This window comes from Neoarius graeffei, chromosome 25 (assembly GCF_027579695.1).
Source record: "Neoarius graeffei isolate fNeoGra1 chromosome 25, fNeoGra1.pri, whole genome shotgun sequence".
Taxonomy (NCBI): domain Eukaryota; kingdom Metazoa; phylum Chordata; class Actinopteri; order Siluriformes; family Ariidae; genus Neoarius; species Neoarius graeffei.
In genome coordinates, this window is record NC_083593.1 from 35,825,583 (window position 1) to 35,845,463 (window position 19,881).

Below are 19,881 nucleotides of genomic sequence, written 5' to 3' on the forward strand. Positions count from 1 at the left end.
TGGAGGAAATTCAAGACCATTGTTACCCTCCCCAGGAGTGGCTGACCAACAAAGATCACTCCAAGAGCAAGGTGTGTAATAGTCGGTGAGGTCACAAAGGACCCCAGGGTAACTTCTAAGCAACTGAAGGCCTCTCTCACATTGGCTAATGTTAATGTTCATGAGTCCACCATCAGGAGAACACTGAACAACAATGGTGTGCATGGCAGGGTTGCAAGGAGAAAGCCACTGCTCTCCAAAAAGCACATTGCTGCTCGTCTGCAGTTTGCTAAAGATCACGTGGACAAGCCAGAAGGCTATTGGAAAAATGTTTTGTGGACAGATGAGACCAAAATAGTAGCCTGGCTAACGCGACTTCAAAGCTCTCCGAGCATTTGGTCTGGCCAAGCTATTAAGCCAAACCGTTTCCCAGAGCCCGTGGTTGACCCGCCTCCCTGAAATGCCTCAGTTTGCTACTGGTCGAAGCCAGAAAAGGCTGTGACGAAGCTTAAACCAATCACATCACTCTTTCCTCTGACGTATGTGACGTGACGGGGCTAACTGGTAGATTAAACTCTTACTGAAGCCGGTCGGGAGCAAGGCGAAAACGTCCTTCCTTTCAATAAATACCTCCAGGGCTGCTCTTTGCTCCGTTTTCAATGAGAACTTCCTGTTGAATGCTTTCAATACAGCATCTACCACTGTGTTAAAGGCTTGCCGCTGCTCCATGTTCGTGATGTGAATGAAGCGCTTCCGGCATAGATTCTGTAAATAATCTATGGCTTCTGGTCGCAGTTCTACTACGTCACTGCCTTGAACACGCCTCTACCCAGGGCCGTTGGAGATGCTCAAAGTTGATTGGTTCCCGATTTTTCGGGAGCTTGGAAATGCTGTAGATAGCCTGCCTGGCCAGACTAAACTCGGAACAGGCCCTCGTGTTGCGTCACGCTTAGGATGGGCGGGCCCAGGCTACCAAAATAGAGCTTTTTGGTTTAAATGAGAAGGGTTATGTTTGGAGAAAGGAAAACACTGCATTTTAGCATAAGAACCTTATCCCATCTGTGAAACATGGTGGTGGTAGTGTCATGGTTTGGGCCTGTTTTGCTGCATCTGGGCCAGGACGGCTTGCCATCGTTGATGTAACAACGAATTCTGAATTATACCAGCGAATTTTAAAGGAAAATGTCAGGATATCTGTCCATGAACTGAATCTCAAGAGAAGGTGGGTCATGCAGCAAGACAACGACCCTAAGCACACAAGTCGTTCTACCAAAGAATGGTTAAAGAAGAATAAAGTTAATGTTTTGGAATGGCCAAGTCAAAGTCCTGACCTTAATCCAATCGAAATGTTGTGGAAGGACCTGAAGCGAGCAGTTCATGTGAGGAAACCCACCAACATCCCAGAGTTGAAGCTGTTCTGTACGGACGAACGGGCTAAAATTCCTCCAAGCCGGTGTGCAGGACTGATCAACAGTTACCGCAAACGTCTAGCGGGGTCGCACCAGATACCGAAAGCAAAGGTTTGCCACTCACAGATATGTAATAATGGATCATTTTAATATTTTTGTCTCATTTTTTAACTGGGTTCTCTTCAGGGCCGTAACCAGGATTTTTCAAATACCGAGGTCAAACATTGCGATACATCTTATTTGCCAAAAAAATGTCCTAATATGGTGACTTTTCATACATTTTGGAAATGAGTCAAAATCACAAGCCCAACAAGATGAACATGTAGGTGAACATGTTTATTTTAACAATTTCAAAACTGCACGATCACAAAAGTATTTTGTGTGTGTGTGTGCGTGAGTGAGTGAGTGAGTGAGTGAGTGAGTGAGTGAGTGAGTGAGTGAGTGAGTGTGGGTGAGTAAGTGAGAGAGAGTGTGTGTGAGAGTGAGTGAGTGTGGGTGAGTGAGTGATGGAGTGTGAGTGAGTGAGAGTGAGTGAGAGAGAGAGTGTGAGTGAGTGATGGAGTGTGAGTGAGTGATGGAGTGTGAGTGAGTGAGTGAGTGAGTGAGTGAGTGTGAGTGAGTGAGAGTGACAACGCAATCTAGCCGAGCCTGAATGGACTTCAGTTGCTTTTTAAAAAAATATATGCCCTTTTCAATAGCAAAATACTAGACGGTTATTGGACAAAACCAACTAAAACGCTACATTCGGAGACTGAGCCTCACTGGAGATGGGAGTCAATAAGAGGGGCGGGACAAGACTTCCCGAGAGGAGGCTCATCTCCAGCTGGTGATCAGAGGAGGAGCTGTGAACGCGGCTGGGCTGCTCATGATTGACAGAAAGCAGTCAGAGGTGGTACATCATGTTGTAAATAAAATGTGAACATAATAAGTTTGCTACCCGTTTTCATTTCCGTTCGAAAATACAACCAATGATCAAAACAATAGTGTCTTGTGTTCACGTTAGCCTATAGTCTGGTAAGTTAGCAAAATAGCTCAAGTCTCGTCAGTACCCAATAACTTCATAAACAGGTCACGACTGTCCAGCCTTTTCTGATCTGAAACGCACCGAATCAAATCGAGAGAGAATAAAAGAGTTTGTGCCGCCTGGAAAACGAAAATCCTATCTAGCTAAGTGGCTTCGACTGTTGTTGCTTGAAATGCTAATTAAAATTGCACTGTTAATGATCATAAGCATTCCGGCACATAACTGTCAGTGACTGGCAAAATTAACTCATCTTCTTCCCTCTTTCTTTTTCTCTCACTTGTTGACTTTCCAAAGCTGAGTTTGGTTTGTTTTAGTGTAGTAGACTTCTTCATCTTATGCAGGCCCGGCGCCATGGGGGGGCGAAAGGGGGCATCGCCCCCTCGTGGCTACAGCCCCGCCCCCTCAACGGAGACTCAGATCACTTAATTGTCTCATCTCATCTCATTATCTCTAGCCGCTTTATCCTTCTACAGGGTCGCAGGCAAACTGGAGCCTATCCCAGCTGACTACGGGCGAAAGGCGGGGTACACCCTGGACAAGTCGCCAGGTCATCACAGGGCTGACACATAGACACAGACAACCATTCACACTCACATTCACACCTAGGGTCAATTTTAGAGTCACCAGTTAACCTAACCTGCATGTCTTTGGACTGTGGGGGAAACCGGAGCACCCGGAGGAAACCCACGCGGACACGGGGAGAACATGCAAACTCTACACAGAAAGGCCCTCGCCGGCCCCGGGGCTCGAACCCAGGACCTTCTTGCTGTGAGGCGACAGCGCTAACCACTACACCACCGTGCCGCCCATCACTTAATTGTTTTCTTATGAAAATATAATGTATTATAGACGTATTAATAATTTGCATTTTCAAATACGAAATATTAAGTGGTTGCGCATTGCACAAAAATACATTTCACATAAATCACTACTAAAACTGGCACGGTAGAACAAATCTGATTGGTTGTTATGATTCTTACGTTGCAATCGTAGAATTCAACTGTATTAAGGTAGGATTATTTCAAAAAGCCTGAATTTAATACTAACCCTGTTTTAGACATATGTATCAATCCTAACTACTGGGGACTAGTTATTGTGGGTGTATGTGTGAAATGCTGACACAGCCGCGCACACACACACCTGTGATAAGGACAAGGGGAGGGGTCGTGCGGGCGGGCGGGGGTTTTACATGCACACTTACAAGTGCACTGTCTCTGCAATATCCTGCAATATGCAGTAAGTTTGCGGGAGTAGTCTTTCCCCCTCTGAATTAAACGAATTCAATCACAATATTGTGAATCCATTTTCTTTCTTTGTAGGCTAAGTTTATCTCCGTTTATGTTGGTGTATGTGTTCATATATGGTCCGCTTTGTGCGCAAATAGCGTAAGAATATGTGTCGTTGACGTCACCCCCCATGCAGCGGGGGGTGGGGGGGGTGGGGGGAATTCATCACTTCAGAGTGTTTAGTCCCCTACACGCCTAAACTGGGGTCGCGGATTAAGTGGTTAGCGTTGACTCGGTGCGAGTCAGGAAGGCTATTACTGGTGCAGCCGCGGGGTCTGTTGATTTTTTTAAATTATGATTTTGGCCGCCGAGCCAAGCACCTTAGACTTGCATTGACGTTTTGTTTTCATGCCGCGGAGCTATTTGTATGTATTTTAAATGTAAAGGACTTGCCTGTAGGTTTGTGTGTGTTGTTTTATGTTTGGCATCTTTCCGGTTGTCTGTGAGAAAATTGGAGGGGAGGGTTAACAGGTGGGCACAGGAGTTGATAAAACTGCCCTGGTAATAGCCTATGCCACATGATTTTCCCGGACTAAAGCAACCTTCGGGGCCGTGGTTTTGTGGTTGGCGCAGTTAATTGTTTGAAACACGTTGTCAGACCGCCATCACTACATCATACACACTATATGAAAAAATATTTGCCCCCTTGCGATTTCTAATTGCCCCCTTAGTAAACTGTTCCTGGCGCCGGGCCTGGCCTAATATGAAATGTTTCCAATGTCGGATATTTCAGCTTCGTTTAAAAATGATCATGTGGACTTTATTTTTAGACAAACAAATGAGAACAGGGGGATGCAAGCTGAATTTAGAATTTTCCACCGATCAAAGTCAGAACGATTTTCATCATATATTAGCTAATTTCACATTTCTGAGTGAAAAAAAAAATAAAATACCGTGGGAAAAAATGCCGAGGACATGACCTCGGTGTCCTCAATGGTAGTTACGGCCCTTTGATCTACTTTTAGAACTTGTATGAAAATCTGTTTATGCAGAAATATAGAAAATTCTAACGGGTTCACAAACTTTCAAGCACCAGTGTACTGTTGGACTTTAGGAAGCGGTTGGAGAAAGATTAAATAAGACGTAACAAATGGGCGGAGTTTGGTCATTCTCTGTTGTGTACACATACTGGTAGCTACATATCTTTATTCCATGTTGTGTGATGTGCATAATTCACCAAACATATGGTGTAAAGGTAGGATAATGTTGCCTGTCGACATTTCTCGAGCTTATCCCAACATGCACTGGGATAGTTCGAGTACCCTACTGGTGTTCTGGTGCAACTTACCCGCCCCAACCACCAGCAGTTTGGCCCCGCATGAGTTGAAACAGTGTAACAGAGACCTGGATTTGATGTTCGTGTTGAGAAAGGCCACTGCGCAGCCCAGTTTGTTGAGCCCGAACCACACGCACAGGAAGTCGGGCTCGTTGTTCATGAGCAGCGCTACAATGTCGCCTTTCTTCAAGGAGCTGTGCCGCTGCAGCGCGCGCGCCACACGGTTACTCCGCGCGTCAATCTCCCGGTACGTGAACGCGCAACCTTCATAGATCAGCAAGGGCTTGTCCGGGATCCGCTGCGCCTGTTGCACGAAACGGTCCACCACAGTCACCACTTTTGATCTCCTCCTGTAGAACTCCAGACGAAGTCCGAACTGGATGACTCTCAGTAAGAAGAAGAAGTCCTTCCAGAACAACGGGAACCACAGGCGCTGGGCGACGTGCACCGACAAGATCCCCGTGAGCACTGCGGCCAACCAAGCCACCGAGAAAACCATGACTAACACGGAAACTTTTTAACGACACCGGTTCAGTTCACCAGTCAACACACTCATCCTGGATGCTGGTTCGTGCTGGCGGCTCATATTTATGAAACGCACTGCACGTCACGTGACCTTGGTTATGCAACCAGCTCTATAGACTACATATGGGCGGATCACTCACTGGGGTGTGTTTAGTTTAGTTTGGGGTTTATCAGTACTCTTGGCTGTCACAGAAAACCCGACCAAAGCCAATGCAAATTGGTGCCAGTAGATTAGAGATCACTTTGATGACGATACTTACACTACCGTTCAAAAGTTTAGGGTCACCCAGACAATTTTGTGTTTTTTCCATGAAAAGTCACACTTTTATTTACCACCATAAGTTGTAAAATGAATAGAAAATATAGTCAAGACATTTTTTCTGGCCATTTTGAGCATTTAATCGACCCCACAGATGTGATGCTCCAGAAACTCAATCTGCTCAAAGGAAGGAATAATGGAATTATCATGGAATAGTGGAATACTTATTTCCACATTCAGTGGGTTTTGAGAAACAGAGCCTTATTTATTTATGCAAATTTGATAAACAAATACTTTATACAAAGTGTCTGACAAAATCATTCCGCTCTGCCATTTTGTTTTTCTCTACATGAGCTGATAGCCAAGTAGTAGAGTGGCCAATCAGAGCACATGATTGCTCATATCCAGTGAATGTGTATATTATATTATCTCATCTCATTATCTCGAGCCGCTTTATCCTGTCCTACAGGGTCGCAGGCAAGCTGGAGCCTATCCCAGCTGACTACGGGCGAAAGGCGGGGTACACCCTGGACAAGTCGCCAGGTCATCACAGGGCTGACACATAGACACAGACAACCATTCACACTCACATTCACACCTACGGTCAATTTAGAGTCACCAGTTAACCTAACCTGCATGTCTTTGGACTGTGGGGGAAACCGGAGCACCCGGAGGAAACCCACGCGGACACGGGGAGAACATGCAAACTCCACAAAGAAAGGCCCTCGCCGGCCACGGGGCTCAAACCCGGACCTTCTTGCTGTGAGGCGACAGCGCTAACCACTACACCACCGTGCCACCCATATTAAATTATATCTCATCTCATCTCATCTCATTATCTCTAGCCGCTTTATCCTTCTACAGGGTCGCAGGCAAGCTGGAGCCTATCCCAGCTGACTACGGGCGAAAGGCGGGGTACACCCTGGACAAGTCGCCAGGTCATCACAGGGCTGACACATAGACACAGACAACCATTCACACTCACATTCACACCTACGGTCAATTTAGAGTCACCAGTTAACCTAACCTGCATGTCTTTGGACTGTGGGGGAAACCGGAGCACCCGGAGGAAACCCACGCGGACACGGGGAGAACATGCAAACTCCACAAAGAAAGGCCCTCGCCGGCCACGGGGCTCAAACCCGGACCTTCTTGCTGTGAGGCGACAGCGCTAACCACTACACCACCGTGCCGCCCCATATTAAATTATATTATATTTTATTATTATTATACAGTACCTATCCTACAGTCAGGGCTGGATAATAGCTGGCTACAAGTAGCATGGCAGTAGCTACTTTTTAACGACACCGGTTCAGTTCACCAGTCAACACACCCATCTTGGATGCTGGTTCGTGCTGGCAGCTCATATTTATGAAACGCACTGCACGTCACGTGACCTTGGTTATGCAACCAGCTCTATAGACTACATGTGGGCGGATCACTCACTGGGGTGTGTTTAGTTTAGTTTGGGGTTTATCAGTACTCTTGCCTGTCACAGAAAACCCGACCAAAGCCAATGCAAATTGGTGCCAGTAGGTTAGAGATCACTTTGATGACGAATTTTGTGTTTTTTCCATGAAAAGTCACACTTCTATTTACCACCATAAGTTGTAAAATGAATAGAAAATATAGTCAAGACATTTTTCTGGCCATTTTGAGCATTTAATCGACCCCACAAATGTGATGCTCCAGAAACTCAATCTGCTCAAAGGAAGGTCTGTTTTATAGCTTCTCTAAAGAGCTAAACTGTTTTCAGCTGTGCTAACATGATTGTACAAGGGATTTCTAATCATCCATTAGCCTTCTGAGGCAATGAGCAAACACATTGTACCATTAGAACACTGGAGTGAGAGTTGCTGGAAATGGGCCTCTATACACCTATGGAGATATTGCACCAAAAACCAGACACTGAGTAGAATTTAGCTAGAATAGTCATTTACCACATTAGCAATGTATAGAGTGTATTTCTGATTAGTTTAAAATGATCTTCATTGAAAAGAACAGTGCTTTTCTTTCAAAAATAAGGAAATTTCAAAGTGACCCCAAACTTTTGAACGGTAGTGTACTAGGGTGCGTCAGTTGCCCTCACTTTCATAAAATCTGATGCATTTTTGTTTGGGTGTTCCTTTTCACCAATAAAAGCATCCTGTAAAATTTTTTGACCATATTCAAAAGTCTAATGGTGGCACCATGAGGTTCATTTTTTGCCAAAAAACGCTTATTTTATGTTTTCGCGTAAGGTTTGAATCACAATGTTGGACTCCATTTATTGATTTCTTGTGACCCAGAGATCATGTTAAGAACCTTTGCAAGGGATTGAGAAGCATTAATGTGATTCATAATACATTTGTATTGTTTAAAAGTAGTTGAACAATGATTCAATGAACAGCTAAAACTCAAACTGTGCTTGATAATATATTTAGAATATGTACTAAAAATGTGTATCTAAGATATTTGGTATACTCTATAAGGTGCTGTAATGTTTCATGAAAAGTGATATAAATTTTGTCATAAAAGTCATAAAATAGCAGCTTTTTCCATAACTTTGAGCTCCTGGTGCCACCATTAAACTTTTGAATTTTGTCAAAATATTTCACCCAGTGTGTTTTCTTACCAAAAGGAACATAAAAACAAAAATGCATCATGATCGGAGCAACTTTTCATTTTTAGGGGGCAACTGATGCACCCTAATACTTACTTATGGGTTGTTTTACAATCAGGGTACAAAGTTTGTGTCACAGGGGTCCAAAATTCAAATTGATTCAAACTGGTTCTTGTACTAGTTTTTAAGTGAAGGACAAGTTAAAGAACAGATAGGCATGTGTAATAGTTTGTATTATAACAAGATTAAGTGTAGCTTTAAGCAGGGCTGGGAGAAACAAATGAAGTGATTCTCGGAGAGGACATTTTTTTTGACAATTCAGAATCCACTAGTGCTTTAGATTAGATTAGAATCAATTAGTGCTTTTAAATATAAGGCTGTAAGCTTTGTGTTAGTTGTCTCTAATATTTACGTCCCAATATCTTGACCACATTTTAGGATGAAAATAATCATTTTAGATATGTTATTTTATATTGAAAAATTAGCTGTCTCGGAGAGGACTTTTTTTTGACACAATTACATACTAATTTGATCAAAATAGTCTGAAAACTTACTGGCATTCAACATTAAAACTTAACTATGTTTCCAATTATATGGAACTAAATATGTGTTTTATGGTATAAAGAATGATTTAACTTAAGTGCATCCCTTTTGGAGCTACCTGTGGTCAAAAAAGCACTTTTTCTAAATGACACGAGTAATTTTGCTAAATATGACATATATTGCCATACATTCACCAAAAATAACGTTATCACCAAATGTTTTTTGCATGGTAAATAGAGCTATCACAGGGCTACAATAAACAACCAAGTTTATTTAGTCAAGCCTTTTGATATTGAAGATAATAAGTGTTAAATGTGATTTTTAGCTTGCGTACCCTGATTGTAAAACAACCCTTATCCTCTTCATCCCTGGTGAGACACAAGGCCATGACTTTTTCTTTCCATCTGGGTCTATCCTGCACCATATTCTGTGCTGATTGCCAGGAGAGCCCCATGGACGCCAGGTCGTCTGACACTGTTCTCCGCCACGTGGTTTTAGGTGGTCTTCCTCTTTTTCTTTTCCCATCTGGTCTCCAGTTTAGGCCGACTTTTGGTATTCTGTCGTCCGTCATTCTTAGTACATGGCCAAGCCATTTCAACCTTCTGCTAGTAATTTCAGTGGATAGTCTATGTCGTTCCTCATTTGAGATCTTGTTTGGCCAGAAGATGTTGCATATTTGATGATGATGATGATAGTTTATTTTGAACATGTAAACAAATAATGAAGCAGAAAACAAGAAAAGCAAAACAGCATTTGCATAAGAACACATAAAAAGCCACTAAATTAGAAAATAAACTAAAAATAATATAGGTAATAATAATATAATATCAAAAAGAAAACAAAACAAAAATACAAACAAGGACGTACTAAGCGGTTGTGAGTTTACATGTCTGAAAAGGGGGTGGCACAGTGGTGTAGTGGTTAGCGCTGTCGCCTCACAGCAAGAAGGTCCAGGTTCGAGCCCCGTGGCCGGTGAGGGCCTTTCTGCGCGGAGTTTGCATGTTGTCCGCGTGGGTTTCCTCCGGGTGCTCCGGTTTCCCCCACAGTCCAAAGACATGCAGGTTAGGTTAAATGGTGACTCTAAATTGACCGTAGGTGTGGATGGTTGTCTGTGTCTATGTGTCAGCCCTGTGATGGCCTGGCGACTTGTCCAGGGTGTACCCCGCCTTTCGCCCGTAGTCAGCTGGGATAGGCTCCAGCTTGCCTGCGACCCTGTAGAACAGGATAAAGCAGCTAGAGATAATGAGAGAAGATGAGATGTCCGAAAAGGAGTGGGCTGAAGTAAAAACTTACAACCCCGATTCCAAAAAAGTTGGGACAAAGTACAAATTGTAAATAAAAATGGAATGCAGTGATGTGGAAGTTTCAAAATTCCATATTTTATTCAGAATAGAACATAGATGACATATCAAATGTTTAAACTGAGAAAATGTATCATTTAAAGAGAAAAATTAGGTGATTTTAAATTTCATGACAACAACACATCTCAAAAAAGTTGGGACAAGGCCATGTTTACCACTGTGAGACATCCCCTTTTCTCTTTACAACAGTCTGTAAACGTCTGGGGACTGAGGAGACAAGTTGCTCAAGTTTAGGGATAGGAATGTTAACCCATTCTTGTCTAATGTAGGATTCTAGTTGCTCAACTGTCTTAGGTCTTTTTTGTCGTATCTTCCGTTTTATGATGCGCCAAATGTTTTCTATGGGTGAAAGATCTGGACTGCAGGCTGGCCAGTTCAGTACCCGGACCCTTCTTCTACGCAGCCATGATACTGTAATTGATGCAGTATGTGGTTTGGCATTGTCATGTTGGAAAATGCAAGGTCTTCCCTGAAAGAGACGTCATCTGGATGGGAGCATATGTTGCTCTAGAACCTGGAAATACCTTTCAGCATTGATGGTGTCTTTCCAGATGTGTAAGCTGCCCATGCCACACGCACTAATGCAACCCCATACTATCAGAGATGCAGGCTTCTGAACTGAGCGCTGATAACAACTTGGGTCGTCCTTCTCCTCTTTAGTCCGAATGACACGGCGTCCCTGATTTCCATAAAGAACTTCAAATTTTGATTCGTCTGACCACAGAACAGTTTTCCACTTTGCCACAGTCCATTTTAAATGAGCCTTGGCCCAGAGAAGACGTCTGCGCTTCTGGATCATGTTTAGATACGGCTTCTTCTTTGAACTATAGAGTTTTAGCTGGCAACGGCGGATGGCACAGTGAATTGTGTTCACAGATAATGTTCTCTGGAAATATTCCTGAGCCCATTTTGTGATTTCCAATACAGAAGCATGCCTGTATGTGATGCAGTGCCGTCTCAGGGCCCGAAGATCACGGGGACCCAGTATGGTTTTCCGGCCTTGACCCTTACGCACAGAGATTCTTCCAGATTCTCTGAATCTTTTGATGATATTATGCACTGTAGATGATGATATGTTCAAACCCTTTGCAATTTTACACTGTCGAACTCCTTTCTGATATTGCTCCACTATTTGTCGGCACAGAATTAGGGGGATTGGTGATCCTCTTCCCATCTTTACTTCTGAGAGCCGCTGCCACTCCAAGATGCTCTTTTTATACCCAGTCATGTTAATGACCTATTGCCAATTGACCTAATGAGTTGCAATTTGGTCCTCCAGCTGTTCCTTTTTTGTACCTTTAACTTTTCCAGCCTCTTATTGCCCCTGTCCCAACTTTTTTGAGATGTGTTGCTGTCATGAAATTTCAAATGAGCCAATATTTGGCATGAAATTTCAAAATGTCTCACTTTCGACATTTGATATGTTGTCTATGTTCTATTGTGAATACAATATCAGTTTTTGAGATTTGTAAATTATTGCATTCCGTTTTTATTTACAATTTGTACTTTGTCCCAACTTTTTTGGAATCAGGGTTGTATTTAATCCCACCCCTCTTCTTTAGTCAATATAAACTGATTATCTAGCTTCCTTAGATCTTACTCTTCCAGGTAAGAGTGATGAAAGATGTAAATGGAAATGTGCTGACAGACAAAGAGAGTGTATTAAGAAGGTGGAAAGAGTACTTGAGGATTTATTAAATGAGGAGAATCCAAGAGAGAAAAGGTCAGATTCATTGGAGACAGCAAGTCAGGAAGTAGAGTTGGTTAGTAAGGATGAGGTGAGGGCAGCCATGAAAAGAATGAAGACTGGGAAAGCAGTCGGACCAGATGGTATCCTGATTGAGGCTTGGAGATGTTTGGGTGAGACAGCTGTGGAGTTCCTAACGAGATTGGTTAATAAGATCCTAGAGAATGAGAAAATGCCGAATGAATGGAGAGTGTGTTAGTCCCAATATACAAGAATAAGGGAGATGTACAGAGCTGCAGTAATTACAGAGGAATAAAATTGATGAACCACACCATGAAGCTATGGGAAAGGGTATTGGAGGCGAGATTGAGAAGAGAGGTAACAATCTGTGAACAGCAGTACGGGTTTATGCCAAGGAAGAGCACGTCGGATGCATTTTTTGCTTGAAGAATGTTAATGGAGAAGTACAGGGAAGGCCAGAGAAAGCTACATTGTGTGTTTGTAGACCTGGAGAAGGCATACGATAGAGTGCCAAGAGATGAGTTATGTTATTGTATGAGAAAGAGTGGAGTGAATGAGAAGTATATTAGAGTGGTGCAAGACATGTATGAGAACAGTGAAACAGCAGTGAGGTGTGCAGTTGGAACGACTAAATGGTTCAAGGTGAAGGTGGGACTCCAAGGATCTGCTCTGAATCCTTTCTTGTTTGACATAGTGATGGATAGCTTGACGGATGAAGTGAGGCAAGAGTCACCATGGAACATGATGTTTGTGGAAAAAAACAATGTGGTGAAAGCAGAAAGGAGGTTGAGTTGGGTTTGGAGAGATGGAGGTATGCATTGGAACGAAGAGGAATGAAGGTGAGCAGGAGCAAAACAGAATACATGTGCATCAATGAGAATGGGGATGAGAGTGGTGAAGATGCAAGGAGGCGACATAAAGAAAGTTGGTGAATTCAAGTACCTGGGGACAACTGTGGAGGAAAATGGGGGCTGCGATCGTGAGGTGAGAAAGAGAGTGCAGGCAGGGTGGAGCAGTTGGAGAAGGATTTCGGGAGTCATTTGTGATAGGAAAGTCCTAGCAAAAGTGAAAGGTAAGATGTATAAGACAGTAGTGAGGCCAGCTGTGATGTATGGATTGGAGACCGTACCCTTAACAAAGAGACAGGAGGCAAAGTTGGAGGTGGCGGAGTTGAGGATGTTAAGGTTTGCGATGGGAGTGACGAGGTAAGACAGGATAAGGAACGAGCACATCAGAGGGACAGCACATGTGGAGAGCTTGGGAATTAAGCTAAGAGAGATGAGACTGAGATGGTATAGGCACATTCTGAGAACAGATGCAGAGCATGTGGGAAGGTGAATGTTGAGGATGGAGCTGCCAGGCACACGAAAATGAGGAAGGCCAAAGAGGAGATACATGGATGTGGTGAGAGAGGACATGAAAGTGGCAGGTGTGGTAGAGAAGGATGCGGAAGACAGGGAGCAATGGAGACGAAAGATCCGCTGTGGCGACCCCTAATCGGGAGCAGCCAATGCACATACATACATACACTGTATATTACTTATTACTTCAACTATTCAGATATCAGTTCTCTATGCTCACAATGGAGAAGAACAAGATAAAAACAAAACAAATAGACGATGACTCAAAAAAGAACAAAATAAAAAAAAATACACAGTAAACAGCCAGTTATGATTAATCTCCTTCATCCTTATACCTTGTGAAAATCAAATTTTTGTACATCTTTTTAAACCGCTTCATGTCTGGACATCCCTTGAGCTCCTCATTTAAACTGTTCCACCGCTTCACCCCACAAACAGAAATACAAAAACTTTTCTTGGTTGTGCGCACCCTATAATTTTTTAATTTAAATAAACCCCTTAAATTAAAACTCCCTTCTCTTTCAGTGAACAGTTTTTGAATATTATGTGGTAGTTGATATCACTTTCATCAGATAGCATGATTCTATTTCCACACAGCAGTGGATAGCATTAACCCTCACTGCTGCAGGGTCCACCATGACCCTAACTGGGATAAACTGGTTCCTGAAGATGAATGAATGTTAGACTACAGATAGATAGTCTTAATAGTCGTACTAAATAGTAGACTACAGACAGATAGTCTTTTTTTTTTTAAATAGGGCACACTGTTATTGGAGCCTAGCTCTGTTGTGTGACCCCCACCATTATATTTATCTTTATATTTATATTTAGCTGACTATGGGCGAGAGGCGGGGTACACCCTGGACATCGCCAGGTCATCGCAGGGCTGACATATACAACCATTCACACTCACACCTACGGTCAATTTAGAGCCACCAATTAGCCTAACCTGCATGTCTTTGGACTGTGGGGGAAACCAGAGCACCCGGAGGAAACCCACGTGAATTAACGTTAAGCTAGCTAGTCAGTGAAGCGCCACCTGACATGCTAGCAAACACTTTTCAACTCGAAATCATATTGGGTAGCTAACACTACTAGAAAAGAAAGATTTCTACATTGTTCATTTGGCAAGATTATGCTAAAACATATTTCTGAAAGGACTTCAGATAAGTTAATGTTATTCATCTTAGATAATGTTATTCATCTTCTTTTCTTTTCTAAAATGCGAAATCAATCGCATTTTAGAAAAGAAAAAACCATCCACTTTCAAAACTGTTTCATAGTAACGAGTAATGAGGACCTTGATAGAAATGTAGTGGAGTGAAAAGTACGATATTTGTCTTTCAAATGTAGTGAAGTTAAAGTCATAAGTTTCCAAAAAAAATACTCAAGTAAAGTACAGATACTCAAAAAGTGTACTTAAGTATTGACATGATAGTACTTTGTTACTGTCCACCTCTGTCGTTTAGTGAAAAGTATGAGTTTCACTTTATTTTAAAGAACAAAGTCATTTTTTCCATCCATCCATTACCTCTAGCCGCTTTATCCTGTTGTACAGGTTCGCAGGCAAGCTGGAGCCTATCCCAGCTGACTACGGGCGAAAGGCGGGGTACACCCTGGATAATTCGCCAGGTCATCACAGGGCTGACACATAGACACAGACAACCATTCACACTCACATTCACACCTACGGTCAATTTAGAGTCACCAGTTAACCTAACCTGCATGTCTTTGGACTGTGGGGGAAACCGGAGCACCCAGAGGAAACCCACGCGGACACGGGGAGAACATGCAAACTCCACACAGAAAGGCCCTCGCCGGCCACGGGGCTCGAACCCAGAACCGTCTTGCTGTGAGGCGACAGTGCTAACCACTACACCACCGTGCCACCCACAAGGGATTCAATGCAAAATAAATACACTGGAATAAATTGTCAAAGCAAATTAGTCATGCAATCACATAAAGCTATTAGTTAACACTTATAGTACCATAATTGTGTAAATATAATAGTAAGCTCTTCAAATCTTAGCCTATCTTTACATTAAAAATCTGACCTAATAGGGCAGTCAAAAAAAAGTTTCTAAAGATTGTACTACATTGCCATCTGGTGGCCAGGTTGAGCCAGCTTAATACAGTAACTGTGTGCCACAGATTTTGAAGAAAAAATAAGGATTTGACCTGCTCTTCTTCAACAAAGTGGACGTGATCTCATACCATACAACTGAGACTTTATTGGCTACATTACATTTGTAGGTCAGGAACAAAGATCTGCTTCCCCCCCCCCCATAGACTCTATAGAGTCAATTCGTGATCAAGGAATATAACTAGTCCTGGTATGCTCATATTGGAAAACAATATCCCAGAGTGTGTTACTTATTAAAGAACAACATGTACCAGTCTATCCTTGACTTGCAAGTGACATCAAAGCAAAATAGAAACCCGGAAGTCGGCCATGTTGGTGGAGATACAAATGCGGGGTCAAGCGACATTCCGTACAAAACATAGTCACGCGTGCGCAACTCTCTTTGTTTTTCCACTGCTTGAAGCATTCTTTTAGCTATGCCATCTTTGTGCTGTATATGGTTGTGATCACAACAATACTCGTGACCATGGCATGTTCCAATTTTTTAGAATTCCGTCTGTGATTCGGAAAGACGGCGAGGAAACTCAGGTTTAGTACGGAGAGGAGAGGAGACGAGCATGGCTGAACAACATCGGCAGGGATAATGTGGCTAGAAGTAATGAGATGAATGAGATGAGATCACATACCATCCATCTATTATCTATATGGCTTATCCATCAGGGTCATGGGGGAAACTGGAGCCAATCTTAACTGACGTCAGGTGAGAGGCAGGGTACTCCCTGGGCAGGTCACCAACCTAGCATAGGACAAACACAGACATGAACAACACACCATTCACACCTATGAGCAATTTTGAGTAGCCAGTTAACCTAATCCACATGTCTTTGGACTGTGGGAGGAAACCGGAGGAAACCCACACAGGCATGTGGAGAACATCCAAACTCCACACAGAAAGGCCTCAGTCCATGAGGTTTAAACCCAGAGCTTTCTTACTGTGAAGTGACAGTGCGAACCATTGCACCACCATGCCACATTCTATATACCATTACCACAAACTATTCATATGTAAAATAAACAAAACAACAACAAAAAAACCCACACTGTAAAAAAAATAAGACACGTCTAGGGTATTTACATGAAACACCGGGGTATTTAAATAATAATTCAGTGTCTTCTAGGAAGACATGGATGTATATGGAGGATACAAGAAAACATGCGTGTCTATTATGAAGACACCGGTGTCTATCAGTAGACACAAGTCATGTCTTCCAGGCATTGCTAAATACCCTAGACATGTCTTCTAAGTGAGGGCGGCACCGTGGTGTAGTGGTTAGCAATGTTGCCGCATAACAAGAAGGTCCTGGGTTTGAGCCCAGTGGCCGGCGAGGGCCTTTCTGTGTAGAGTTTGCATGTTCTCCCCATGTCTGAGTGCTCCGGTTTCCCCCACAGTCCAAAGACATGCAGGTTAGGCTAATTGGTGGCTCTAAAATGACTGTAGGTGTGAATGGTTGTTTGTGTCTATGTGTCAGCCCTGTGATGACCTGGCGACTTGTCCAGGGTGTACCCCACCTCTCGCCCATAGTCAGCTGGGATAGGCTCCAGCTTGCACATGACCCTGCACAGGATAAGTGGTTATGGATAATGGATGGATGGATGGATGGATGCATTTTGCCAAATCATGTGTGAATTTTCTTTCAAGGTGTTCGTAAAATAAATTTTCTCTGAACCAAATGGGGTCTGTGTTAAATTAAATACAAAAAAATTGAGAATCCCATGTCTTGTGTATAAGTACAATGTCGGAATTCATCATTAAGGTAGCATCGTACCTCATATCTTGCTTTTCTGAGAGACCTGTGGAGTGCTTTTAGATCAACAGCTGCTGCTGTTGTTTGTTTGTTGTTTTAACCACTCACTTGCTGGATTTAGCTTGCTGGGGTAGGTTGGGTTGTGGGTAAATCAGCATGCTGAGTTGGGGATGCAGACCTGAAGAGGGAACAGATGGGCCTACACTGTTTTCTGGAATTTTCCGTTGAGCCTGTCAGTAACCTACTGAGCTGCAACCAGGAAAAGTGGGAAAGCAAAATGTTTTGTTCACATTTATAATATAGTTGCACCTTTAAAACTTATATTAAGGTTATATGAGGGGAAAGTTGACATGTTAAGACAAACTGGTATATTTAGTATTTCTTGGAAGAACTTTTATTTGTTTGTTTGTTTATTTATTTATTTATAGCTCACAGTGCTTACTGAGGGCCTAAAGTTTTGGAAGGTGATTTATTTAATTTTTTAAAATCTTGTAGGGACAAGTTATTATATTGTTGCTATCTTGTTGTGCATAAGATAATTATCTTGATTTAAAAAAAAAAAATATATATATATATATATATCTCATCTCATTATCTCTAGCTGCTTTATCCTTCTACAGGGTCGCAGGCGAGCTGAAGCCTATCCCAGCTGACTACGGGCGAAAGGCGGGGTACACCCTGGACAAGTCGCCAGGTCATCACAGGGCTGACACATAGACACAGACAACCATTCACACTCACATTCACACCTACGGTCAATTTAGAGTCACCAGTTAACCTAACCTGCATGTCTTTGGACTGTGGGGGAAACCAGAGCACCCGGAGGAAACCCACGCGGACAACATGCAAACTCCGCACAGAAAGGCCCTCGCCAGCCATGGGGCTCGAACCCAGGACCTTCTTGCTGTGAGGCGACAGCGCTAACCACTACACCACCGTGCCGCCCATATATATATATATATATATATATATATCAGGGCTTTACATTAACTTTTTTGCTCACCGGCCACTGTGGCTAGTGGTTTTCCCGAGTCACTAGCCATTCAGCCTTTTCACTAGCCACAATTTTGTTGCCAGGAAATTGCAGTTTTTTCTTCACCATGATACGTTAAAGTTCGGAAGATCTAGATTTAATTATGAATGGCAGCGTATAATGTATCTCTACAGTAGCACTCAAGTATTCAGTGCTGTTAAGGTAGCTCCCTATATGAAAACATGCAACCAATTCAGACAAAAATATAAACAGAGTATTCTGTTTATTGAACTCAAATTCAAGCCCCTTACAATGTGAAATATCGTATAATATGAAAAATAACAGGCGGCACGGTGGTGTAGTGGTTAGCGCTGTCGCCTCACAGCAAGAAGGTCCTGGGTTCGAGCCCCGGGGCCGGCGAGGGCCTTTCTGTGTGGAGTTTGCATGTTCTCCCCGTGTCCGCGTGGGTTTCCTCCGGGTGCTCCGGTTTCCCCCACAGTCCAAAGACATGCAGGTTAGGTTAACTGGTGACTCTAAATTGACCGTAGGTGTGAGTGTGAATGGTTGTCTGTCTATGTGTCGGCCCTGCGATGACCTGGCGACTTGTCCAGGGTGCGCCCCGCCTTTCGCCCGTAGTCAGCTGGGATAGGCTCCAGCTTTCCTGCAACCCTGTAGAAGGATAAAGCGGCTAGAGATAATGAGATGAGATGAAAAATAACATTCAGTACAACTGAACTGATTCTAATATTAAAAGTCCAATTCAAAACATTTATCACTGAAAAACATTTGATGTTTTGATATGCAAGTATTGTGTATTATCAAGTATTATTATGCATATTATGTATTATCTATTAATAGTGTGTGTGTGAACATGTGTAGAGAGAGACATTAAATGCCCTCATTACATTCAGCGAAATTAGCTCAAGTGGTTGAGTGCTTGCTTAGCATGTAAGAGGTAATGGGACCAATGCCTACGTTTTCCAAAACAGCAACTGCCCCCTTGCTTGCATTTTCTTAATTTCCTGAGGGAACCCACCCAAAGGGATCAATAAAGTTTAATCTAATCTAATCTAATCTAATCTAATCTAATCTAATCTAATCTAATCTAATCATCAGATGAGTCTGAATGGTCCATGAAAAATGGTCTTCGTGACCTGAGGCTTCCAGCATGCCATAAGTTGATAGCTGGGGCGAGATCAACTTCTTTACAATCGCGTGAACGTTTCTAAACAGCAGCTCCATCCTCTCCAGCTCAGCCGACTTCATGACAGCCAGGGACTTGAAAGCAATGCTGTCCTGTAGTGAACCAGCCGTCTTCACCGGTTTTTATGTTATAGTACTGATGTGTGCATTTGACTTTTTGTGGTCCTTTTATAGTTTCGAGTTTAAAATTACTGGTGCCTGTCTTTGCCAGACTTTCTCCAGTCTTCGCAGTACATGGTATTTTCGGTTTTGCTATGAGCTAGCCAATCTCACCCGAACTTCCATTTGTCATTGAACTGTCTTATCTTCCTATTAGCGTCTTGTTCATCTCCATGGCCGTAGCCAGCTCTGAGGCCCCCGCGGTCCAGACCTCGGTCATTTTTAAGAGCTGAAAATACATTTGTATGCTAAATATTCAACTGGATAAAAAAAAGAACATTAAAACGTCTCCGTAAAAAGTGCATTGTTAATTATGTTAAACATT

The 19,881-nt window shown here is 42.8% G+C and overlaps 1 protein-coding gene across 1 annotated transcript in view; it reads right to left on the bottom strand.

Moving 5' to 3' along the window:
* slc27a6 (solute carrier family 27 member 6) overlaps positions 1–5,590 on the bottom strand; it is a 130,604-nt gene extending 125,014 nt beyond the window's left edge. Inside the window, exon 1 of the mRNA XM_060908375.1 lies at positions 4,987–5,590. Within this exon, the coding sequence (XP_060764358.1) occupies positions 4,987–5,473 (487 nt within the window). The 5' untranslated portion in view covers positions 5,474–5,590. The remainder of the gene's footprint in view (positions 1–4,986) is intronic.
* Between the last annotated feature and the right edge of the window lie 14,291 nt (positions 5,591–19,881).